General features: G+C 40.1%; 2 protein-coding genes and 1 long non-coding RNA gene across 5 annotated transcripts in view; 1 reads left to right on the top strand and 2 right to left on the bottom strand.

Annotated features, from left to right (window-relative positions):
- The window catches only part of LOC136252416 (uncharacterized), a 43094-nt gene extending 24073 nt beyond the window's left edge, over positions 1 to 19021 (bottom strand). Inside the window, exons 1-3 of the mRNA XM_066044847.1 lie at positions 18234 to 19021; positions 6816 to 8824; positions 6593 to 6644 (exon numbers count right to left, since the gene is read on the bottom strand). Of these exons, the coding sequence (XP_065900919.1) occupies positions 6593 to 6644; positions 6816 to 8824; positions 18234 to 18780 (2608 nt within the window). The 5' untranslated portion in view covers positions 18781 to 19021. The remainder of the gene's footprint in view (positions 1 to 6592; positions 6645 to 6815; positions 8825 to 18233) is intronic.
- LOC136252413 (uncharacterized) lies at positions 1795 to 5656 on the bottom strand. Its single transcript, XM_066044845.1, has 8 exons — positions 3829 to 5656; positions 3726 to 3773; positions 3160 to 3665; positions 2906 to 3100; positions 2604 to 2831; positions 2313 to 2538; positions 2215 to 2256; positions 1795 to 2167 (listed from the first exon to the last, which is right to left on the bottom strand). The coding sequence occupies exons 1-8, from the start codon at positions 5273 to 5275 to the stop codon at positions 1851 to 1853; spliced, it is 3009 nt and encodes a 1002-aa protein (XP_065900917.1). The 5' UTR covers positions 5276 to 5656; the 3' UTR covers positions 1795 to 1850.
- Positions 19000 to 25757, top strand: LOC136252419 (uncharacterized). Of its 3 annotated transcripts, none has more exons than XR_010699550.1 (5): positions 19000 to 19091; positions 24731 to 24955; positions 25005 to 25087; positions 25136 to 25190; positions 25672 to 25757. It is a non-coding gene; the product is annotated as an uncharacterized lncRNA (long non-coding RNA). The 3 variants fall into 3 exon arrangements; XR_010699549.1 differs by lacking the exon at positions 19000 to 19091 and adding an exon at positions 19334 to 19424 and having other exon boundaries at positions 19493 to 24955; XR_010699548.1 differs by lacking the exon at positions 19000 to 19091 and having other exon boundaries at positions 19340 to 24955.
- Positions 25758 to 26141: the final 384 nt, after the last annotated feature.

Below are 26141 nucleotides of genomic sequence, written 5' to 3'. Positions count from 1 at the left end.
AACCACAAACTGCCATCCTGTCCGCATGGATTTAATCAATACCGAGGAGTGCTTCAACCACAATCAATGGTAGATATACACGGCGCGCGCTCGGTTGCCTATCCCTTCTCTCTAATATCTATGGTTAGCCAGTCAGTCAGGAAGCATTTTAGGTCGCACTGAAGGTACTTTTGGGCTTGGTTATACACACTATGTCACCTAACTGATACTACCAAGGTGCCATAAAAGGCTGGTTTCTGGCCAATATATATATAAATACATTTTTTTTTGCGAGAGTAAGTACAAACCTCCATAATCTAACATAGAGTACTACCAAGAGTACATAATAATAGAAGAGAGAGGAGAGTGTCTAACTGCTATAGATTCGCCAAACGCACAGCGCTCAGACATTACGCAATCATCTATAGCCACCAAAGGTGACAAATGGCCAACAACCACTTCATGCACACATAATAAAAATTATTTCTTTTATGAGCGCTTATATATTAAAACATGTGGCGAGCAAAGGTGTTCGAAGATACTGATTCCTGTGATTCAAGTGGCGAATCTGATAGTGGAGACCAACCAGCACCCAAAAAGCTTCGTACTTCAAAGAGACTTACCAAATCAAAGCAGCAGCCACAGCAACGTCGAAAGGCTTTACTGAAGGCAGAAAGACAGAAATTAGAAAGCTACGTGAAAAAGCTGAACTCGGATAAAATCTCCTCACATTCACTTGAGGAAGTATGTGGCCAAAAGCTATTTAAAGGAGAAGATATACAGGCGTTTGGCTGCTCTGTCGATCCCAAAGCATTAAATTTCCTTGCACATCACTTACAACTAGCATTTGCTCGTCTGTTTGTTGAATGCTCCACCAAGAAAGAGCGATATCTTCATTTTCAAATATCCTGGCATAAACATTGCAGCTTTTTGCTGGTTGAAAAGAATCAGCACCTCACACAGCTAGGTCTGCACCCTTCTGATCCAGTAGCAGAGCAAGTTCTTACAGCACGATCAGAGTGGCATAAAGTGAAGGAGAAACATGCATTGTCTCAAGATGCATCTTCTAGATTTTTAACTCTGTATTGCTCATCCACACTTGATCAGTTGCTGAGGCAGTGTCACAAGGTGATGCAATCTTTTAGCAAGAAGTCCAGTGGTAATGCAGAAGTGACAGAAGACAGTGAAGATGTATTTTATCGGTTTGGAGGGGCGGCTATAGCCAGTATGTTGCATAGTAGGTATGAAAAGTTAAAGCAGCACTGTGGTGATGATCAGCAACTCTCCGAGGAAACAACCATACTTCAGAAACTGAGTATACACAAGAAGGAAGACAAGGAACTGATACCTGACAGCTTGAAGTACCGTGACAAAGGTCACATGTATTTCCCATGTGTAGAATTGTTACCGCTAATAAAAGAAGTTGATCTTGCCACAAAAGAATATACCAATGGTGAAAGTTTCAAAAAGTATGGCTCGGAATTGCTAACTGTTATATCTAACAAGTTAGTTCTTGACACAAAATTGTTATCTTTATATGAAACCATTTTGCGAGAGAAGATACCAGAATTTTCTGAAATGAGTGACAAGAGTGTAGACAGTGTATTTAAGGAATTTGTACGTAAACTATGCCATACAAGGATCCAAGAATTTTTAGATTCTTTTAAGCAACAGAGCGCAGCACACAAAGGCTTAGCTACTTTGGCAGGACAAAACCTAAGGGACTCACTGTTAAGTCATCATGTTAACCTCAAAAGCAAGTCATCCCAAGGAACAACATCAGATACATTATAATAACGATATGTCAAGACACTGTTAAATTATTAAAGAATCATTAATTGCAAATAAATCATAAAAATGTATCGTGTCATCTATTGATTTGGTTTAATTGTGCGTTCATACTTTTTCTTCTCTAGTGGAACTTCACAAAGTTGAAGGGGTGTATCTCGATATCCCTTAGAGCTGTGATGGGGAGTCACAGTGTGCTTTACAAGGTGAGCTGCTCTAACAGTAGGATAATTCATTGCACTTAATTTTCCCCTTGCTGTACTCTTGAACTGGCTAAATAATGTCTCCACTGCACTGCCAGATAACCTTACTGGACTTATAAAATGTTCTGGGTATTCGTCTAAAAACCAAGTGGCAAAACCAGTGAATCCGTAAACACATACTCTCAGTAGATCCCATGCTAATAAAGTATACATTATAAATAGGAATAGCAACTGTGATTCTTACTTTGCCAGCTAAGAAATCTGGGATCTTGTGTGCCAATGGACTCTAAATAGAATATTTTTAGCATACTGCACAAGATGACCTCATTTAATTAAACTAACCTTCAGAAAGCTTGTTGTACCACTTCTCAAAGTGACTAAATCCTTTGTGGATAGACAACATGGGTTCTGATCCCATGCTTGTGATTTTGTCATGAGACAAAAATCCGTCCTCAAAGAGATCTCTGCACGCTTCTAAGTACCGCAAGGTCAGACGAACATTGTCAGCATCATCTGGTATAGGGGATTGTGTAACGTAAGAGTTAAGCTCTGACAGAACTTGCTCTTGCTAAAGGAAGAACAAAATCGTATTACACACTATACACAAGTATGCAATATAGTGATAACACAGACCTGCATGATCTTGGCTGGGAACACGTTCAGTTTTGTCCACGAATCACGAATCACATGGATTTCACGAAGCTTTGGAACCATTCTTGCGTGCCCTATGTCTCGCCGCTGGCATTCCCTTGCAAACATGTCAACAATTGCTTTCCATCCAAACCCAGTCCCATTGCCATCCTCAAACGACCTAGTTCCTCCATCTTGTGAAGCATACAATGCGTTGATCATGTTCTTCAGCTTGAATGAAAATAAAACAGGGTGATTAAATACCGGTATAGTACAGCTAACATGTACAATACACTAGCACATACCTGATGACTTGGACATATGAGCCAATAAATATTGTGGAGGGGATCACATGGATTGGAGAACCAAGGCTTCACCTTGAAACGGTCAGTTCCTTTGCACACACCATACACACCACTAACTCCATGTGTAGCCTTCAGAAATGTGAGGTTAGGTGCAGCACCATCACAAATAAGTAAACTAGTCCTTAATCCATTAACCTATACAACACAAAAGATAACTACATGCAAGTTGTCCATGCAGCATGTATCAAACAAACCTGAAACAATCGGATTGTTTCAAAGATACATGCTGAAATAAACTTAGCAGACACAGCATCTTCACTGGTGAAATAGGGACCAACAACGTCAAATCCTGATGTGAGGTCCCTCCACAGAAATTGCAGTATGTAGTTGGTCATCTTTGTGTGTCTGTCCTCTTCAAGCAATTGGTAGACATCTAGCAGTGATGCCTGATCCCTTTCTGACATTGCCAACCCAATTATCTGATGGTTCCTAGAGTTCCACATCAGAGAGGAAACAACTTTTACCTCATCAAATATAAGGACACCGTTTGACTTTGGTCTGCACTTTCCACTGCTGGCACAAGATTCTTTGAAAGCTTCATAACTTTCAATCTGCTTTAAAATTGACTCATTTGAAGCACCAGCTTCGTGTAGAAAGGCACCAGTATAAGACTGAATAGTAGAACGTGAAGGCAGTTGTAACACATTAAAACTCTTGAGAGCCTCATATGCCGCTGGACTGCGAACAAAAATGGCCAGTGCTACAAAATACATAGTTGTGGTATTCTCAATCATACAACTTAGCTAATAAATGAACTAACCTATTCTAATAGTAACCGGATTCCAACGGTTACCCCTCTTGCGGTTCACTGTGGTACAAACAATTATTATAATTAAAATACAGCACTGTAGCATTGCCCTTACTGTTCCGCAGTTGATCCTTCAGAAAGGTAGTCTGAGCACACCTGTCTGATTGCCATATGTTACGCATACTGTTTCCAATGTGCTTTGATTTAGCTTCCCCTTCCTGAAATACCTTGCCCAATTCATCATTATGTTGCTCTTCGATCTTTTCAATAACAGCATTCAACTCATCATTCTGATCATCGTCTAAAGTAACATCTAGATGTTCATACTTGGCAAGCTTGGCTTTATCTGCTGATCTTTCTCTCTGGGTTGCCTTCTTTCGCTTCTGTGCACTGGCTGGGGATAAATGCTTTAATTTGTAATTTGAAGATGGCTGCTGCCTCTGGAGTTTTGTAGAAGGATCAACTTTACTACTCCTGTTTTGCTGGTGGTTAAGCAAAGCACGCAGACGCTTGCATTGCTTACAGAGTACAACATATTGGCTCTTCTCTTCCATAGTAGCATTGTGAGCTAGTTGATGCAGCAATATACAGTGAATTGAGTCAACCCTCTGAAAAGGTCTCTGCCATAGCCGAACAGTGCTGATGTGAAACCTTATTACTTTGACATAAAAGTCAAAGTAATGTTGGTATTCCAATCCTGGACAGAATTTATAGCTGGCATTTTGGGAAACCATGTTGATTACCGGGCGGGCATTATCCAAGGATTCTATTGTTCCAGCTTGCACTGAACTGAACAGAGCTTGAACGTCATATGTAACATTGTTAGAATCAGAATCAAAAAACAGAGCTCGCACTGGGGACATACACCCCACACCTGCTACCTGCTGGGTGTCTTGTTGAGAAATTTCAAGATATTCCCTTTTCTCTGACCGTCTCATGGCAAACACAAGATCAGGATAACTTTCTTCTAGGCCAGCGATATTCTTTGTAGTAAACAAACCTGACGGTGATAAATCAGATGATTGACTGCATGGAGGTGGTGGGTCTGGTAGTGAAGATGGTTGCTTCGGCAATGGAACTGTTTGTGCAAGCAATTTATATGGTTGATTTGGTAATGGAGCTGGTGGGTCTGGCAACAGAGCTGGTTGATGTGATGACAGAAGTTCTTGATTTGATACTGGCATTGGCACAATGTCACTATACGAATTATCAGTTCGCTGTACCGGAGGATGGTGTGTATTCTGCAGCTGCAGTCTTGGCTGAAATGAAATGAGCTGAGAAAATCTGGGGAGAAATGACACAGAGGCTCCCCTACCCATGGGGCAATGCAATTGTTGAAGTCCATAAGTATGCAGCTGTGCAGGATTACAAGCATTTAACAGCGGAATAAACCTGGGAACTTCTGGTATTGCGTTATGTCCTGCTCTACCAATGCCATGGTGGGCATCAGTTAAGGAAATTAGATTGTTCCCAGGTAAGTCGGCTCGTTGTATGATTCCTGGATTCATTTCGAGCCTAACTCTTTGTTGTTCATCACAACTTCGCCGTTGTGGCGTTCCCATCACCTACTCTCGAAGAACACGACGAAACGTTCAGCACTTAATACTCGATTACACGCGCTGTTACCTCGATTATTAGCTGCTATCTCGATTATAGGCGCTGCTATCTCGATTATAGGCGCTGCCCTCTGAAGTAGGCTTCAGCATTATACTGCTTCAATCAACAGATATTAACAGTCTTCTGTTCACAAAAAGGTATTGATATATGGCTAGCTGTTCTATGGATTGAAGTAGGAGGGTTTGAGCGCTGTGTGTTTGTACAGCCTATATTGAGAGTTAGACACTCTCCTCTCTCTTCTATTATTATGTACTCTTGGTACTACCATACTGCATGATACAGGTAGAGATATAGCACTTTGACATTTGACACCTCACATCAAAGGAAACCACAGGGTTATATATCACATATTGCCCTGACCACAGAGCAATGTCTAGATATAGCCCTAACCACAACTGCCTTTGATGCTGAGGCAGTTATAAAGCATCAGTTCCCTTTGATTATTTATATAGAGCTGCTTAAAGTTTGCATTGTGGGTTTGAGTTTAAAATGTTGGTTTAGTTAGGGGCATTGTTGTGAAGCAAAAGAATTGAGTGAGTTCAATCACTAAATAATCATTTTTACAATATGGGGATTGTTTTTCTACACAGTACATTTCAACTGCATGAAAAGATGCCTCAAACATTCCCAACCTATATGTCTAAGTGTTTATTTTAGCACCTTAGGTTACTTTATTCATCCATGACATGGTTATTTGGTTTAAAATAGTATCACTACAACCACAATCATTTCTTTTTGTGCCCACAATTTAAACCCACAATTAATGTTTGCAAACCTCTGTATAAAAGTAATGTGGTGAATGTAGGTTTGTCTTCCTTTATCTATTAGGTGAACATACCAGAGTGGTATATATTACTTTTACCATGGCCACTTGTGATTTGCCTGATATATATGTTCATGCCGTCAGGCTTGGGCATATATATCAGGCAAATCCCCCGTGGCCATGGTATGGTATAACTATTAATTATGAAACAGATGAATTATAATTCTGCACCTACTGTACATTTGTAGTAAATGTTTAAGTGATTTTTTTTTGTTTTGCGAATGTACATAAGTATGTATTACCCCTATATGTATATACTGTATGTAGGCTCTTGAAATACAGAACGTGCAATACCATTACTAAGGCTGCAGCACATGTTGCTGTCAGACCTTCAGTGCTGGTCACTGTAAAGTGCTAATAATAATAATAATAAAAACGCTGACGTTTCAAAATGCAGCAAACACAGGAATTACAGTAAAAGACATTTCTTTATACTTACTTGGATCCTTGGACACACTAACTTCGTTGGATTTCAATGATTCACCAATAATCTAGACAGAAAAATGTATAACCTCCAACTATGGTAAGTATGTGTTATTTACAAAAAAAAATTATTTTACACAGGCAACATGTGAGTAAGACATGAAGGCATACATATGTACATAAATGCATATATAATGACAGACATACAAACATAACAAGCAGACATTATCTGGAATTACCTTGTCAAACCAAATTTTATGTGAATCTCCCAACTGAGTCTTATGGGAAGGAGTTTTGTTACACTTCAATTCACTTGGTAACACATCACCAGTAGAATTTAGCACAACTAAGTGATCACCCACACTAAAACTTTCATGACACAAGAAGCCATACTGAAGTTTATTACTGTCAAAATGCAACTGTTCACAAACCATCTCCAAATATTCATTTAACATTGGAAGTACTTTAGAATGATACTCAAAATTGGCATCTTTTTTGTAATGTTTCACTTGTACTTCAAGGTAAAAAGTTTTGTCATGTAAATGTAAAAATGTTTCATCTGGTAACTGAAAAGTTATCACATTGCAATAGTGCTTGGTGTTAGCATTACCCAACTGATGTCTCCATTCTTCAGGTAGCTCTTTCAACAAGAAAGCAACGAGTGAACAAAAGAAGCCACGAGGAAGATAACCTGATGAGAACTGAATCAATAGTGGTTCACTTAGTACAAATACACAACCATCACGATACAACATTGTACTGGGAAGTCCACAGGGTAAATAGTAATATTCAACCTCCTTTATTGTTACTGAAGCAACCACTTTTAAATGAACCAAAACATTAACACAATATTGGATTTCTTGTTGACTGATGCCATCTAAATGAATCTTCTTCAACAACGTCTTTGCCAATAATCGTTGGTTATCAAACTTTTCTTTAAGATCGTGGGTAGTAAACTTTACATCTTTTAAGGATAAATGCATTATTTTAGCTAAATTTGTAAATAGCCAGTGAAGGTCAATGATCACCCAGTCACTTAATTCAGGGTCATTAAAGTGTAGCACAATTCCTAAAATATGAAAATACCACAATGATGTTTTGACTTCTTTTTCATCTGTCATCTGTACATTTTCCTTAGCAATTTCCTTGTACCTTTCATATGTAATATAATTTGTTGTGCTGGCACGCAATTCCTGTATTTCAAGTTCTAAAATCATCCAATTAATTGGTAGTTCCTTAGTCTCCATTTCATCAGCCAGATCTTCGACTTGGTCACGGATTTTTTTAGCTTCTGGGTCTTCTTTTGTAATATCACCTGCAGTGGTATTGTCTACTGGATGAATAACTCCATAATCTGAAGACAACACTGAAAATGCACATTCTCTTTCTTTAATAACACAATCTAACTTTTCATTTACTTTTTGCAATGTTTTGTGATCATTCTTAATTTTGTCATAATGTGTGCCAATGAAGCTAAAGTATGGCTTTTCTGGTACTGAAATACAGCATGGTGTTTCTTCACATGTTTGATGAAGTGAATCAGTGACAAAACACATCAAAAGTTGTATCATATCCAAATTTGAGTAATTCAGAAAATATTTTGGGACTTCCTTGCATCCTTCTTGCTTATAGCAAACTAGCACTGGATCTTCAAGTTTCATGGTAAGGTTATGAACCAAAAAGTTGACAGTAGGCATACAGTTAACAGCTGGTAGTAATGCAACATACTCTGGCTGACCACCAGTGTCAAACACCGTAATAAATTTTAATGTTTCATCCATTTTAAAAGTATTAGGAAGTGTAGCACTGTAAATGATATTTTTTTCTACTTTAGTACGAGATTTTCTTGGTAAATTGTTCACATCTGATGCACCATCTTCTGTAGTCTGGTTGCTTGCTAAGTTGCTTGGTCGAAACTTTTGAGATGCCAACAATGATTTAAATTGTTTCAATTGATTGTTTGGGCTAAGTTCAAGCCACACCATTTGATCTTCAGCCTTTAGCATACTAAAGCTTCTTACTGCTACAGCTTTATGACCTGTTCTTCTTCCCACTGCCATAGCTTGCTTGGCTTCCATAATATCAGTGCTGTTGTATTCACTGGAAAACTGGTGTCTAAAAAGTAGACGACAAAAACTTGACTTCCCTGCAGCAGCTGATCCTGACAATAACACTTTGATGTGTTTAAACTTGACTACCATGTTCTTCTTCTTTGCTTCAGCCAGATACTTTGAGTACTCTATATATGCTATAAAACAAATAAGGCAATGTATTTACATGTTGTAGTACTAAAAGGTATAGTGATCTGTGAATGATGATGATGAAAAACCTCTGCTTACCAGCAATTATATTTGATAAGGGGCTAAATTGAAGCACAATAGCTATTACCTAAAATGCCAAAAACAAATCCATTATTTATGTTATCACATATTACTGTGGTAACTGTGGGCGCCGCCAAAATCCTCAGCAGTGTCCAGCTTCTCCCACAAAGCTACATGTAATCATTTCTCAAGGGTGTGTTGTAGGCAGACTAATTGATGTTTCTCAACAGAAGAACCCACAGGTGAACCCAAGGAGCAGTTCCACAGCTGGTCAAAAGGTACAGGAGATTGAACAAAGTGAGAATGTGCCGAACCACTCTTCAGAAGAGTCACATGACCCCTTTATTGATCCCTTGCAAGTTGATGGACTGAACAAATCTCGATCCTGGTTTGCTAACATAGGTACAAGTGGGGGCCAGTTGTATTGCAAACTTGACACTGGAGCAGAGGTCAGTGTTCTGCCTGCCAAACTATGTGAAAGGCTGCAAACAAAACCATCTCTCACAACAAACTAGCATGAAGTTAACAGCATATGGAGGCACATCGCTTCAGCCATTGGTGATATTGAGAAATCCAAATCCCATGCCAGAGTGCAGATGTATCGATATATTGCCTCTGGTGTATCACAATACAGCAAGATATTACGCGATACAAAGTGGAATTGAAGCAATGGTCTGTTTTTTTTTGCTTTTATTTTTGTGAGCTAATTCTTCTTTGAGAAGCATTACATACTATTCAGTTTAACCACAATCGATATATATAAAGCTGAAAAGCCGTCTGTCCATCCGTCCGTCATGCTGCTTACTCACCAAACTTGGCACGAATCGACACAATCTGTGCTGATAATGAAGCACTCATCATCCAGCTACTCTAAGATTGTTATCACGAGTTCACGCGTGTTTCCATTCGTTCTCTACAGCACGTAGAAGGCCAAGGTGTAGAGAAAACTTGAGCAACATTTCCTTTGAAAACCACAGCACATACAGTTCAAGTGGTAGAACATCTGACTAGCATGTAAGGGGTCGTGGGCTCGAATCTACGAGTTGGCAGATTTTTCTTTCTTTCTTTCTACTCAATACCTTTTTGTGCACACCTTTTTGAAACACGACTTTTAGTTCATCGTATCTTGGCATGCAAAGCACGTATCGATGCGGGACCTTAGTGAAATAAAATGCCCATCATCTGGCAACTCAAGTGTTGTTATAACAAATCAATACGTGCTTTTGTTCACTCTTTATAGGGCGATGAAGGCACTGGTGTAAGGATCATTGAAAGTTGAGCTACATTCCTGTCAAAACCACACATAAACAACTGTGGAGATTTGTGCACCTCCCTTAACCCCAAGTTATGATAACCCCAAGTTATGATAACCAACCTGGGTTCAATCCCCGCCTAGGTCATAACTTTTTTTTCACTTTTGGGACCTTTTTGATGCACCTTTTTGTTCTATCTGTTCCATGCAAGTCTTCATCTACAAACTCGTTTGCTCAGTTTTTCAGTACTGACACTTAATACAAGTTTAACCGAAGGTTAAACAGGGTTAACTTGAAGGTGTCCATGGCAATGTTGCTCTATGATACCAAATACGCACTAGAAGGTGTCAGTAAACAACTATGAATAGGGTTATGTTGCACACTATGCAGGACATGCAAGGTAAACAACCATCAACAGGTTTGGCCAAACCTGTTCTAAGTCATTCTTTGCATTAGCAGCGTAGCAGTGGCAGGTAAGAAACACCTTGTGTGCAGTGTGCAGTGCTTGGAGAACTTTATCCATAGCAGGTAATGGAAGATACAGGAGTGCCACCTAGTAGTGAGCAGCAGAACCCTGTCACGGGACATTCTCCTGCTACCTCAGAACTATCCAGCAGTAGGCTAAGCCAGGAGGACATCTCCCAGATATTGGCTGTGGTAGGTGCACACTTCCAGCTTCGCACCTCAACATCATTGTCGCAGCAAGCCAATCCTATTTCTGCTGGCGAGGGACTAACAACTGCAGCAGGCAGCAGTAGCCAGTGCAGGTAAGTAGTATACTATGAGTGATCTTCTATAGTTAGTTAGCATCTGTTGAGCTGTAAACTCGAGTGTCAACTTTATGTAGTACACCACAACCACAAGTGTTCACCCAATTAAGGGAGATCCCAAGGGATAACCCCGTTTACTTGCATCCAAGTAATTTAGTTATGTACCAACAATGGCCAGACTCAATATAGCGTACATTAACTGTCTACTCTAGAGTGTGGAAGTATACTCATAGTGTGTTCGGTAGAGAGCTGAGACCGGCAGAGATTGGATCCCGCTTCCTTTTGAGGCAATCGTGATTAATATTAGAGACTTTATTGTTAACCAACTCAAACTTGGCTTAGTAAGCTCTCTACTCATGTAGGGAGTACCTACCAGGTTACTGTATGGTAGGGGTGTACCTACCGGATTGCTGTATGATAGGGGTGTACCTACCGGGTTGCTGTATGGTAGGGGTGTACCTACCGGGTTGCTGTATGGTAGGGGTGTACCTACTGGACTACTGTATGGTAGGGGTGTACCTACCAGGTTGTTTTATGGTAGGGGTGTACCTACCAGGCTATTGTATGGTAGAGGTGTATCTACCAGGTTGCTGTATGGTAGGGGTGTACCTACCAGGTTGCTTTATGGTAGGGGTGTACCTACCGGGCTATTGTATGGTAGAGGTGTATCTACCAGGTTGCTGTATGGTAGGGGTGTACCTACTGGGCCACTGTATTGTAAGGGTGTATCTACCAGGTTGCTGCATGGTAGGGGTGTACGTATCTACCAGTCCACTGTGTGGTAGGGGTGTATCTACTGGTCCACTGTGTGGTAGGGGTGTACCTACTGAGCTACAGTAGTCCAGTGGTTGGGGCTCTACTTGTTGCAACATGTACTGATGTCTTCTATCGATGCACACAGGTGGTACCACCAGTTGGGCTACCCTGGGGTTGACAGTGGATCCACCGTTAGGGACATCATCATCATCATCATCATCATCATCATCATCATCATCATCATCATCTTTCACTCTCCCTCAACTTCCTCTGCCACTAGCAGGATCTCAGGCTTCACTGGTGGGAAGGACAGCAGCCCCTCAGTAGTAGTCATTGAGGGAATCCCCCCAGTGTCATTCAAGATTGTGGAAAGAATCCATCGATGGGAGTTTGTGGACTTGGCAAACCTGATGATGCCTCAGGACCCAAAGGAGGATACCCTCTTCCTTGTCTCTTTCATGAATGCAGGGAAAGTCTCTACCTATCAGAAACATAATGATGTGGCTGACAGCATATGCCAGGTTCATGGCAGTAGTTCTTACAGTGGAGAGCACATCAAAGGAGGAGGCGGCTGGTTTAGCAGCCCACCAACACGTTATCCTGCAGCTCAACAATGACCTAGGCAGCAATCGGTGGATGAAATATGATACCAAGTTCAGAGAGTGGGCGGCTGCTAAAAGAATTCGTGTATGGGGGAGCTTAACCTTGCCATATACGGTCGATGCTTACCTCAAGTGCAACCTGTACAAGTGCCCAGCCTACCTGACGTGATGACACAAGGGTTTAGTAAGAAAGACACATTAATTTGCTTTCAGTGGAATAAAGGTCACTGTGTAAAACCCCTTTGCTCTTATGTCCATGCCTGTCTGGACTGCAAAGGCCCTCACAGGAAACCAGATTGCCTGGGGAGGCACAAGAAGGCCAGGAAGTAACAAGGTGACAGAGGGAACCTTCAAAGACAACTGTTTGACTTGTCAGTGATTTTGTGTTTGATTTATGCTCATGTTTGGAATAATGAATAGTACAATTCACATGATACCAAGGCAACCATTATTCATTTAGCTAAAGTAATTCATATAGTGATATGAATTTTACAGTGTATAATTATAACAAGAATAAATAAATCATGAGGACAAGTGTCCCCTTCACTATTTGTGTGTGCAACCCTTACATGAGATAACATCATACCCAACAAGTCCAAACTATTTTTTTTGGTCCACCTAACTAGTTTTGGTTTGATTAAAGATCATCAGACTATGTAGAAGAGCAAACTAAAAGGACCAGTAGAGTATGGTGTTAGGGAGAGGCCTGGTTTCTCCACCATATGGTGTGTAAATCATTCAGACCTCTCCCTGTTTATCTCTGATGTGACACTCTTCTCAGAGGGAATGGTGAAGGATGGCCACTACGTATACATGGATCACCTGAGTTTGTTGGACAGTCAGAGGCCTAGTCCAGGGCTGCAGTTACCAAGCCTAATAGTATCATGGGTTGATCACACACTGCTCTGTTTAAAGCAATGGATGTTGGAACTGTCTGATCACCCTGATGCTTCATTTGCCAATTATATCCTGAATGGGATACAGAAAGGTTTTCGCATAGGGTTTGATAGGCGTCTCAGCCTAGTGTCAGCATGCTCGAATCTTCATTGTGACAACCCTAGCAAGGTGACTGAGTATTTGACAAGAGAGGTGGCACTTCATAGAATGTGGAAGTACCCGGTGGGGGCAGTGCTAATGGGGATCCACCTTAGCCCCCTGGGGTTAATCCCCAAGAAAAACAAGCCCGGAAAATGGCGAATGATTGCCGATCTCTCCTCTCCAAAAGACTCGAGCGTCAATGATGGAATCTGTACAGAACTAGCTTCCCTGCAATACACCTCAATAGATGATCTGGCTGCCCTAATAGTTGCTGAAGGAAAGGGCTCCTTTTTAGTTAAGGCTGACATAAAAGAAGCATATAGGATGGTACCAGTTCATCCAGAAGATCAGCACCTGCTGGGGGTCAGATGGAATGGATCAATCTATACAGACAAAGTTCTTCCCTTTGGCCTTCGCTCTGCTCCCAAAAATTTCTCAGCAGTGGCTGATGTGCTTCTCTGGATATTAAACAAGAGGGGCATTGCAAAAGGACTCCATTATTTGGATGATTTTGTACTGGTGGCAAGGGACATGAATGCAGCACTGAGACAGAAGCAGGTATTGCTCTCCACATTTGAGAGCCTCCAGGTCCCAATTGAATCATCAAAGCTTGAAGGCCCAGCAACATGCCTGACATTCCTAGGAATTGAAATTGATACAGAAAGGCTGCAGCTACGCCTGCCACATAAGAAACTAACAGACTTGAAATCATCTCTAGCTGCTAACATAGGTTGCCCTTCAATTTGGAAAAATGAGGTAGAGAGACTTACAGGACTCCTTCAATTTGCTTGCAAGGTAGTGCGGCCAGGAAGACCATTCTTATGAAGACTGTATGCCCTACAAACCCCAGACACCTGGTGAGATTAAGCAAATCAGCAATGGCAGACATCCTCTGGTGGTACTTGTTTGTGGAAAGGTGGAATGGTATTTCATTGCTGTGGAATTTGGGCTTGGTTAAGAAAGACCTGCAGGTTTACTGATATGCGTCAGAGTCATGGGGGTGTGCAGCTTTCCAGGGCCCACATTGGTTTCAGCTTTGCTGGAACACCCGGCTAAGCCACCTGTCCATAGCAGTAAAAGAGCTTATCCCAGTTATTCTGGCAGCGGCTTCCTTTGGTCATTAGTAGGATAGGATGGTAGTACAATTCGTAGTTGACAATAAAGCAGTGGTGGATGTGCTCAATGCTACTTTCTGTAGTGACACAAGTATGATACACCTCATCCAGTTATTGGTCTTTTTTGCTGGTAAATTCAACTTCTGGTTTACAGCTGTTCACATTCCAGGGAAGAGAAATGTAGTGGCAGATGCCCTGTCCTGAAATAATCTGTCGTTATTCCGTTCACAGGCTCCAGAAGCAGACTACCTTCCAGCTCAGCCATCAGCAGCCCTGGTGTCCCTGGTATCACAGAATATAACATGGATGTCCATGAGTTGGATCAAGTTGGTCAAAGATTGTACAGACCAGGCTTGTCAGCAGCCTCCCACAAAACATACCAAGTAGCTCAGCGTCGCTACTTGGCATTCTACACTGACTTTGCACTCACACCCTTACCAACATCAGAAAACCTTTTGTGTTATTTTGTAGCTTGCCTAGGACAGCAGGGTCTTGCTCACTCATCCATACATACTTACCTGTCGGGAATACGCCAATTGCAAATCAGTCATGGCCTAAAGAATCCAGATATTCATCAGATGCCACGTCTCGTCAAGTTTTGAGAGGAGTAAAAGTAGAATGGGGGAAGCTAGGAAAAGCTCCACGAGCCCGGCTGCCTATCACACTATTAATTCTTACACTAAGTTATGGTCTCCCAATTTCATAGAATTGGATGTGTGTGGAAGGCCCCTTTTTGCACAAATGTGACCGAATCTGCTGAGATACTGAGGAAGAATTACCCTGGACAAAACCAAGTGAAGTTTGGTTTCCCTAACCCTAAGGTGGGACAAGGGGTATTCTTAGATGATCCAACTAGCTGAAAATGGGGCATCTGAAAGAAATGAGCCAGTTCAGGATACTGGAAATTCAGTTAGACCACACCACACGGTAATTAGAAATGGACAGATTGTCAGACCTCAAGAATACTGTGGAATTACTGGAAACAATTGAACTGAACTTTCTTGTACACACAGCTGTTGTAAACACTGCTACACTTGCCTTAGTGTGAAGGGGGGTAGATCGATTAGAGAACAATATTGTGTATTGCATAATTCCGTATCTTGTGATTCATCACGTGACTCCAGGCTTCCAGCCTTGTGCTTGTAGCGTGACTTTTATGCTTGACTGTGCTCCGATATAGACTGTTGTATTTGTTCTTACCATTGAATACTGAGTTATTACAATGGTATGGAGTTGTGCAAAATTTCGTGACCCCAAAAGCCGATCAGCTAAGATTATGCTCTCAAAATTGTGCCCCTGATCAGAATGTAACTTCTCAGGTGGCCCAACTAAGGTAAGCACTTCATTTCTCAAACTTCTTACAATCCTTTCAGCTGTCTGGTTTGGCATCGCCATGGCAAATGGCACTTCAAAATTAATCCTGATGCAGCCAGATCCATGATGCCTGGATTGTTGTAGAAATGAAAGGGACCTTTGACTGTAGTACTGAGAATGGGTACTTCTGAGTGCAAAGTTCACATTAATACAGCACGCCCCCTTGACAGAGGATACACAGAATCCAATGGTGGAACAAGACTGAACACCTCCCTTGTTTACTTAATGAGTGTGCTCAGGAGCAGCCACAAGCAAAAAATATTGATTCTGAAGCAGAGAGACTCCCTCAGTTCTCAGTCCACCCACAATAACTACTCGTAGTGGACGAGTTGTCAAGCCTGTTCAGCGATTCGGTAGAATGAAGGACTAAGGGGGGAGGTATGTGATGAACTGAACTCTTTATATGCATACACATTGACTTGTGATCAATAACATTTTAGTTCTCGCCATTGTATCTAATACACCTTTGTATCTATTCATGGTTGTTACATGATTAAGAATTGTTAGCATGTTGTTAAATGCATATAGTATATTATTGCAATTCTTGTATTTTTTGTTGTTGTAATTAATTATTTTGTAATCCACTTCATTGTAGTTAAGAACAAGCCGCTTTAAACCACTCAAAACTATCTTCCAAACTGTTTATAGGTTGCTCTTTTGTGACAAAGCCCTCAGGCTGATTTTAATTTTCACATGTGCCCAAGAGGGTTTCAATACGAAGGGAAACACAATTTCTGGTAGTCTGCAAGGCCTGGCAAGCTGCTTTTTTTTTGTTGTGGTTGTTACAGCACCCATACAACCTTGTTCACACTGTAGTCAGAAACCAGTTTCACCTGCATTTTTGAATTGGCACGAAGTATATACCCTGAGAGTATAGCTTACCTGTCTGTAAGTTTACCACAAGCAGGGATTTTTCTAGGGGGGGACAGAGGGGGCATTTTACCCCCCCCCCCCCCCCCCTGAACTCTGCCTCAACCAGCCCAATGATGAAACAATGATAAATTGATTTGAAATCATAAAATTTAGTCGATGGGCTAGCTACAATAAAACAAATTTAGCCTAATTTAAGTTCTGCCCCCCTCAATTTCTGAAAAACTCGGATTGCCCCCCCCCTGAATTTATTTTCTAGAAAAATCCCTGCCACAAGGTTAGTGTAGAGTGCTCACACTGGCTGCCTTTTACAATAAAATTTGTGTGGGCAGAGGCAGACAAACACACAATTTTCCCAGGCACCCCCTCCCTCCCCAAACAAAACAAGTTGATGTTAAAAACCAGGCGCCCATGCAGTTAACACCCATTCTAACTAAATAGGAAATTAATCAACCATGTGTTTATATTCATGCTATTACTATATTGATAATTGTACTGTAATTTAGCGTATTTCATAATTAATGAATTATTTTGTAATTCGGTAATTACATTGCTATGCACTGCTAAGGAAGCGTAACTACAACAAGCCACTTTAAACCACAAATTACACACAGAAGTATCTTCTCTTTATAGTGTGTCTTTTGCTTTGCAATAATTGTCTATCATGTTTTCTCACGCGAACTGTATAGAGAAAGCCTCAGGGCTGGCAGATGAAATGTAGGTGAATTTCAAAACTCACTGTACATCAAAACATTCGACTTTTCGTTTCATTTACCAAGGTACAGCATCATTACAGCAGTACTAAAGCATTCCAGGTGGTTTTTTTGGATAAAAATTATTGCAAGGCTGTTTTAAAGGTGTGAAAATCCATGAAACCATGATTTCTTACCAAACCCTACTATACAGTACTACTATCATACTGTATGATAGGTTTTTGGTTGTGCGATAATACATAATTAATGTATTGTAATTCTCGGATTTTGTAATTCACGAAAGTTTCGTATTTCTTCATTTTCAATTACATTGCTGTGCAGGAAGCGTTTGTGAAACAACATATTACGCACACAAGTATCTTCTAAACTGTTTTATAGTTAGAATATCGTGTTTTCCCCACAAATTCTCTTGACAAAGCCTCAAAGCTGCTCTTCATTTCATTAGCATATGTAAGGGATACGCCCCCTTTCCAACTCGAAGGGATAGGCTATTCCTGGTAGTCTATGAAGTGTGCACCGTTGTTTTTAGTTGTTAAACGCCTGTAAAACCCGAAGGGAAGGTAATTCACAAAGACTAAGGAGAGTTGCTACACCCGTATTTCAGACCACTGAAAAGAGACCACCTCAGAGCAAAGTTTAAAATATAGACTTTATTTGTCATTTTGCTTTTACCTTTTATGTAAAAGCTGCTGTTACCACTAATGATTTTGCTAACATGGGTGCATACGGACAAACATAGGTAGATATGTACACACACACTTTTACAAAAACAATTTCAGTAAAGTAGGCACATGCCCACAACTGGCTGTGGGCACGGGCCTGGTTTAATATATGAAATAACTAACCTTTCTCTGAATAATCTTCCCTTGTCAGGCTACTTGAAATCAGTTTGGCTAACTGCTGTAAGTTATTGTGCTTGCTATTCTTCATCACTGAAATAAGCTTATTAAAGCTGCTACCATCCCCTTTCATTACTGCTGGTTTGATAACGTTATCCAAAACATATCGTGCTTTATTTAGTCCTGGGATATACTCATACAAGTCGCCAGCAATAGAGAATAACCTTTTCCTAAAGGTGGGATCATCCATTGGTAGTGATTCCATCAATTGTTTATAGAAACGGTTAAACACCTGTTTCCTTAATACGTCTCCATTTATCTCACTCAAAGCGGGTACGGAGGTGTGCAAGTATGGCGAGAGGTGTGCTTTTCTACTTATAGGCCATCGTCTGGGCCGCTGATTTTCCGGCCAAGTAGGCAAGGAGTTGCTGGATTGCGCGCTGTTGTCGAGGTAATCACCATCAAGGTTTCTCTTCTTCGGAGAAGTAAACTTGAGTGAAAGGTTTTCACGATTTCGAGGCTCATCAAGTAAAGCATAATGTTCCTCATTCATTTTCTTCGTTGTTGTAGTGGGCGCTAACACTGGATCACTTTGACACTTGTTTTGACAGCAGTAAGGACTTGCTATCGACACACGCACGTACAATCTGTTGACAAAATTTCAGCACATTCGAAAAAAAGGTGGGAAGACCAACCGAGATAGCGTAAATATACAGACAAGTATCCGGGATTGGAATCATCCGCTTTGACGTCACACTCTATTTGGAGGACTCTTATATTTTCGAGTATTATCACCAATGGCGATCGAGATTTCGAAGATTGATATAGAGGCTAACAAGCAAGATATCGAGGCGAAACTACCAGGTTTGGTTATTACGTTCTAAAATTTGAAAACCAGCTGAAAAATTCTAACCCGGCGCAAGGGCGGATTAAGGTAGTCTCGCGTGGCCAGACCGCTTTTTCTCAGCACGGCGCTTATCGATTAAAATTATAAGCGCGCTATAATTTTAATCGATAAGCGCCGTGCTGAGAAAAAGCGGTCTGGCCACGCGAGACTACGGATTAAGGGTAGTCTCGCGTGGCCAGATTTTTTCCGTATATTGGGTGGGGAAGAAAGGGTCTGATGCAACTCCAATAACTGTTTACTTCTAGCCTAATTGAATAACATTGGCCGCAAAGGAGGTGCCTATGACGTCAGTAAGTTAACTTAGAGATCTGTTTATCCTTTAAACGAATCTTAATTTGCTCCGATGTCTCTTTTATAGCGTCTTGAAAGTTAATCCTCATCGTGTAACAAGACTTGTTTGGTGCTTCATTTTCGGCTAAGAACATTGCGTATAAGTGCCTTGTGAGACCCCATCTTGAATATGCCTGTCCTGTTTGGTCTCCCTTTACTTCTTCTAACATTAAATTGATTGAATCAGTGCAGCACGCTGGATCTGTAGCACCTGGAATCCACGATCATATCAGTGGTCCAAATCATTGGATGACTGTATTAGTGAATTGCAATGGCCATCCCTGCAGTCTAGACGGCAATTCTTGTCACTGTCAATCTTGTATGATATTTGGAAGGGGCGTACTGGAATTGCTTTTAGTGATTACTTTGAGTTCAATACACTGTGTACAAGGTCGCACTCCTTAACTTTAAAAGTGTTTTCTTCTACCATCAATGCTTTTCGTTATTGTTTTTTTTTGTATCCGTGGCATTCTTGTGGAACACTATTCCTGAGGACATTTTGGCACGAAGCCAGGTTAAACATTTCAGATCCAGATTGAAACAGTTTATTTTAATGTGATTGTTTAATTCTGTACTTGTATTGTGTATGTTGTTCTGTTTTTGTAATTGTATTTTTGTAACAGTAAAGATTGTATGTAAGGGTATCACCTTGTACAGGCACATGCCTTTTGTGTATCCCTTTAAACAATTTGATAATAATAATAATAATAATAATAGACTCACAACTGGAGCAGGAGTGTAGGAATACTTCATAGTTTTACTGACGTCATGGTACCTCCTTTGTGACCAATGTTATTCAATTAGCGTCCCCGGAATGTGGGGACGGCTCAGAAGTAAACAGCTATTGGAGTTGCACCAGACCCGTTTTTCCCCACCGAATATACGGAAAAAAGCGGTCTGGCCACGCGAGACTAGATTAAGGGGGGGAGGGCCCTCCAAAATACAAGGTAGGAAGCTTCTAGAAGTTGCAGTACAGATGCAATTGCATCTTATACGTATGCATGGGCAATGAAAAGACGGATAGAGAAGGGAGAAAGGCCAATGTTTACTTAGAATTACTAAGAAGGGTTCAAAGTATACTTTTGGGGTGAGACTTAACCTAAATAAAAGCTGCTAAAAATTGAAATACTCTAGAGCAGCCAACTACTCTAAAAGAATATCCATCATGTTTTTGTTTTTTTCAAGAAGTTTAATCAGTGCTATTGAATCGGAGTTAACTAAAGGCCTGGATAGGTAAGCTTGCTTGTAGAGTGGTTACTTTGTGCCGCAGAGTGGTAATTTCATGATGGGTGTGTGGTCCGTATTTGGAAACAATTGGTGAATAAGCTATAGCACTAGTTTTCACCATTTTTCAACTCGTAGGATAGTGAGGATAACAAAATGCTCTCTGTCTGAGTAGTTTTCATGGCAAAATTCAAGTCATGCATACTAATCATGTGAGTCCCACAATTAATTCGGCCTTACTGTATAATCGTTGCCCAGATGTAGCCTGGGCTACATTTTGTATGTAGCCCGGCTAGCTGGACTACATATATACAAAATTTAGCCTGAGTGGCTGCTTTGATCTGAGGTGTGAAAGTGTTACATGTTAGCTACATACGTACTTTATCACCCAGTATTAACATGCTCATCTCATTGGCTGTTTTCTCATAGCAATAAATTATATCGTTTTCTATCAAGACACATGGTAGTGTGTCGTGTGGCGCAAGAAGCCGGTGTGCCACACCGTGGGTGTATTGACAGGAAGAAAGAAAACGTCATTTTCACACCTTTGTATCTCGGTGATACCTTATCCGATTGGAACCACATTTGCTGCAGAGTTGCCCGCCAGCTAGGGGAGTCCATAGTCCAAATTTGAAGGAAATCGCTCAAACCTTTTCCGAGATACAAGCAGCCAAAGTTTCAGGTTTTTTCTTCATTTTTTTTCTTCTTATTCTTCTTCGTGTTTTCGCACACTTACAAAAATTGCTATAAAATGCAAACGCGTACTCTGATCGCCTTGAAATTTGGCACACAGAAAGGAAGTCCAAAGGCAAATCCTTGTATCACATTTGGTGTAAATCGGATGAACGGTTAAGGATTTATGACCAATTGTGACCGGATCTGCGAAAACCCAACATAATGGTGCAAGCCTAAATTTTCAGTATAGGCTTTGATTGCAATGCGTAAGGTATTTTCGTAAATGAAAAAAAAAATCGTAAAATTTTTAAACACTTAGTTCTTTATGAAGAAAGGGTGCAATGATCAAAAACATGGGCACCATCTTATTCGCCTACTCAAGAGGAGTTCGAAAATATTTGTTTCGTAGTAGTAGCCTAAAGGATACATGAGTTATGGGCATTTGTTTACATTATGTCGAAGCGGTCGTATGTGATCGATTTTTCTTCACTAATTTCGTCTCTGTATGTAGTGAAGAAAGGTGACAGGAGAAACAACTCGCCATGTAATGGACTCCCCTATTCATGGCGAAGATGTTGGTCCAAGTTGCAACTCTGTACTGCATTGCGTTTGTAAGTTACAGTCGTTTTTGTAAGCACCTGTAATTTATTTTCCCAGTACTTGCTGTACAAATCGATCTTTCTGTTGCTACTACTTTGTAGAGCTGTAACTCCCAAAGTTGGTGGCATACAAGTCCTAAACTTGGCCAGAGCATGCACTCGGTTAAGTAGATTATAAATCTTCAATAATAAAGAATTTGAAAAATGCGCCATTATGCCGGGTTTTCACAGATCCAGTCACAATTATTCACGTAAAACAAGATCAATTTGTTGTCACGCCTACGGGGTAAACCGCTTCATGGAATGAGTTGAAAATTGTTTTGTGGATAGATCAACCATTGTAGGAGTGCCCTGCATTGTTAGGCAAGTTACTTGGTCAATGTAATATCAAGACTTGCATTGCAGCCAAGAAAGTACTTAGAAAGCAAATGCTTCATGCATACAGGCGCTGTACAATTTTGCAATCATCACCACAATTCATGTGATCATGACAATTTTTTGCACAACAGTTGCTGGCTTTACAACAAATTCTACAGAATGTATTATGGCCCTAACACAGCTCAGATTTGTCTCACGACTTAATATGTAAATGGATACGAGAATTGTTTGTTTCTAGTATTTTGTAAACCTTTAAGATTTTTATTCAACCTTTCTTATCTCCATTTATTTATTAATTATAATAAATTTGTGACCAGATTTGCGAAAAGGTATACCTTTTCCACACATTTTACATACCAGCAAACAAAATGTCACAACAGTTGACTCCTTATACTGATTAAGTTGCTCTTTGCATCAAAATGCAGCTAGATACTGTAGCTTCACTCATGAAAAAGTTCATATGCAACAGTTAAAACATTATGAAGTTGTAAATAAGTTAAAATTTGTGTGTGAAAAAGGTACCTTTTCGCAAATCTGGTCACTATAATGGACAAAACAATGTATACACATTAGGCCTGAGGCCTTCCACAGTATCCATATCCTGTTACATAATTGTCCAATCTAGATTTAAATGAGTTATAGTATGTTCACGTTCAGCTGAATCCTCAAAAACATTTAATAACTCATGGATGCAATTACACACGATCTTGAAATTTGGCTCATTTGTAGTACTGCTTGACCCGCTAAAAATATTTCAAAATCTTTTTGTTCAAATGTTTGACATAATATTTACGGCCAATCAAAATTTTCACAATACATTTCCTATGGGGAAGCCATATAAGTACATTGTTCATTAAAGCCCTTTCCCGAACTTGAAATGGAGCCAAACCGTATATGTCTGTTGTTGACACCTTTGCTGTTACCAATAATCATTTGGTTGGCTGAAATGTTAACTCTGTTGAGAAAAAATCCACTTCTAATTTTTAGCTGTTTTTCAGGATTCAGCTCAACATGAACATACTATAATTGTGGGTGCTGAGATTACAAAACTAGGTAAATCATTCCACTGATTTATTACTCACTAGCTGAAAAAGTTTTGTCTTATTGAAGTCCATTACCATATTATGACAATAAAGGTTTTATTTATATTGCAACAGACGTCCTGGAACTGATTTATATATAGATCCTCAGTGAATATGCCAAATATGAATGTTTCTCAGAGCATATAGGCGGAGATGGGGTTGTATTGCACTAACTCTAATAGAGCAGTCAACCTCTATAGAATATAGTTATAAGAATATCAATTAATCACTGTTATGTGCTTGTGGCTAAAGGAGACTCTTCTCCATCAGAAGCACTTTCGAGTGGGCATCAATCATTGCAGCTCTCAAATTGGAGCCTCTGAAACAGAGGTGATGAAGCAAAGCAAAAGTATAGGTGGAATCTTTGGAAGCGAAAGTGCCTGGAGAAACTTACAAAGAACATTATATTTTTTTAATGTACTTCAAAATTTTATAGCATAAGCATATCCTTGTGCTAGTGTTACATTGAAAGGTGTTTGCATGTAGTTACATCACTGACTAGATATGTACAAAGGTTTTCAGGTTCGTTGCCTGCGCATGTGCAACGGATTCCTATAGAATTACAGTAATTCGTAAACGAATTACGATTATTTGTTGCCGTTCGCTGACAACCAACCTGAAAACGTCTGTACAGAGGTTTTGAAGTTGCTTGATAATATTGGCACAATCGTATTACGCATGTGCAACAGATATAGCCAATGAAATTCACTCTTTGTGAAATTCAAATATGCTGCTTAAATTTCATTGGCTAGTTGCTGTACATGTGTGATGTATACATAGTCATGTATCAAGCAACCTCAAAACCTCTGTGCTTATATAACAGTGCGTGCGTGCGTGTGTGTGTGTGCGTGCGTGTGTGCGTGTGTGCGTGCGTACAAGAATTCCAAAGGTGTGGATCTGTAAGCCAACATTGCAGCCATGTACATATTACCAACCATTCTCTTAAGAATATCTTTGATTGCTCTTTTGGCTGCTCCATTAGATTGTGGGTATTTAGGGCTGCTTATGGTGTGTGAAAGCCCACACTAGATAGCAAATTCTGCACACTGCTTGGATGTATACTGTGGTCCATGCTCAAGATTTAAGATACATGCACCACACGATCAAATTTTGCCATACACCTACAGTACAATAATTTTGTAAAGATGGAATATCATAATTTAGATGTGATTATAGAGAGCCATGCAAATAATATTGATTACAGATATGCATACTCCAGCTAGCTAGGTCACAGCTCTAATGCAAACACTGTAAAAAAGGAGTGGTGAATGGCAAATATAGTGAACATCACTGTACATTTAATTTTAGTGACCCACTAAGAAGTTTGCAGTAATATACACAGTATTCATTACTACTGTTTATTGGGGTGACGGCATCAGCTCTACCTGGTTTAATAGTTACTATTCCCAGGCATCTAATGACGTTTTAGTTTAACTGGAGTCTCCATGATCAAGTCTGTGGACACATCTAGGAGGCCAGAAGCACCCGTGTCTTTTAAGTTGCTACTTGTAGGAGAGATAAATACAGCTGCAGGTATCAGCTTATACTTGTGAATTTGTATAGTATGTATGCATGTTGTTAGAAAGTGGAGGAGGAGTAAAGAAAGGGGGAACTCTAAAGTTCAAAGTTCCAGTAGACTCTGACAATGGTATTGTCAATAGTCAGGTAATTAAGAATTTTATTAGCAGCCACAATATATTTCTGCTTTTGTAGTTTCATCAGGTGAAAGGTGAAGAAATAATTGCACGAAGCTGTGTGTGGCTTTGAGGTGGGGTATTGTAGTAGCTATTCAAAAACACCAAAGCTGTAAAAAAAAGGTGCAACCCTTAAAAAGGCCATGGTGAAAAAAGATGTGAAATCCAAGGTGGCAACAAGAAATGGCTGTGATGGTATGTTAATGGAAAAAGGCCATGGTGAAAAAAGATGTGAAATCCAAGGTGGTAACCAAGAAATGGCTGTGATGGTAGGTTAATGGTAAAACTTTTAATAACGACAATTCAGGTGAATTTGGTGCCAAGATATTGTGGCACAAAATTCACCTGAATTGTTGTTATTAAAATTTTTACTATTAAGCTACCATCACAACCATTTCTTGGTCGCCACCTTGGATTTTTCACCATGGCCTTTTTAAGGGCCGTACCTTTTTTACAGCTTTGATTAGATATCACTTCTTTTTGTATTTGTATACACCAAAGCCGTCTTATTGCCGGCTTGGGATTATTTTAACCTGTTTTTTTTCTTTACTACAGAGAAAGAAGAAAGACATACAAGCAGACTTTTCTATATTAACTACTGCATTTATTTTATTTTATCAGTATTTATACCAAATTTGAAATTCTTGCATGCCATTTCTTTTTACAGGAGCAGCTGATCTCCACTGGGTGACTTGAAATGTAGCTGAACTCTCTATGTGACATAAAATGTAGCTGAACTCTCTACGGGATGTTTTGTTTGTAGGTGAACTCTTTACATGGTGACTTCTTTTAGCTGATTTCTCTACAGGGTGACTTGTTTAAAGCTGAACTCTCTACAGGGTGATTTATATGTAGCTGAACTCTCTATAGGGTAACTTGTTTCTAGACTTGTTTCTAGCTGATCTAACATGGTGATTTGTTTGTAACTTTAACTAATCTCTCTGATTTGTAGCTAAACTCTCTACAGGGTGCTTTGTTTAATTGTAGCTGAACTCTCTACATGATGATTTGATCTCTCTACAGGG

The sequence above is a fragment of the Dysidea avara genome, chromosome 4, assembly GCF_963678975.1.
Source record: "Dysidea avara chromosome 4, odDysAvar1.4, whole genome shotgun sequence".
Taxonomy (NCBI): domain Eukaryota; kingdom Metazoa; phylum Porifera; class Demospongiae; order Dictyoceratida; family Dysideidae; genus Dysidea; species Dysidea avara.
The sequence above is the reverse complement of the archived record's forward strand: the minus strand, read 5'-3'. Positions and strand labels throughout refer to the sequence as shown.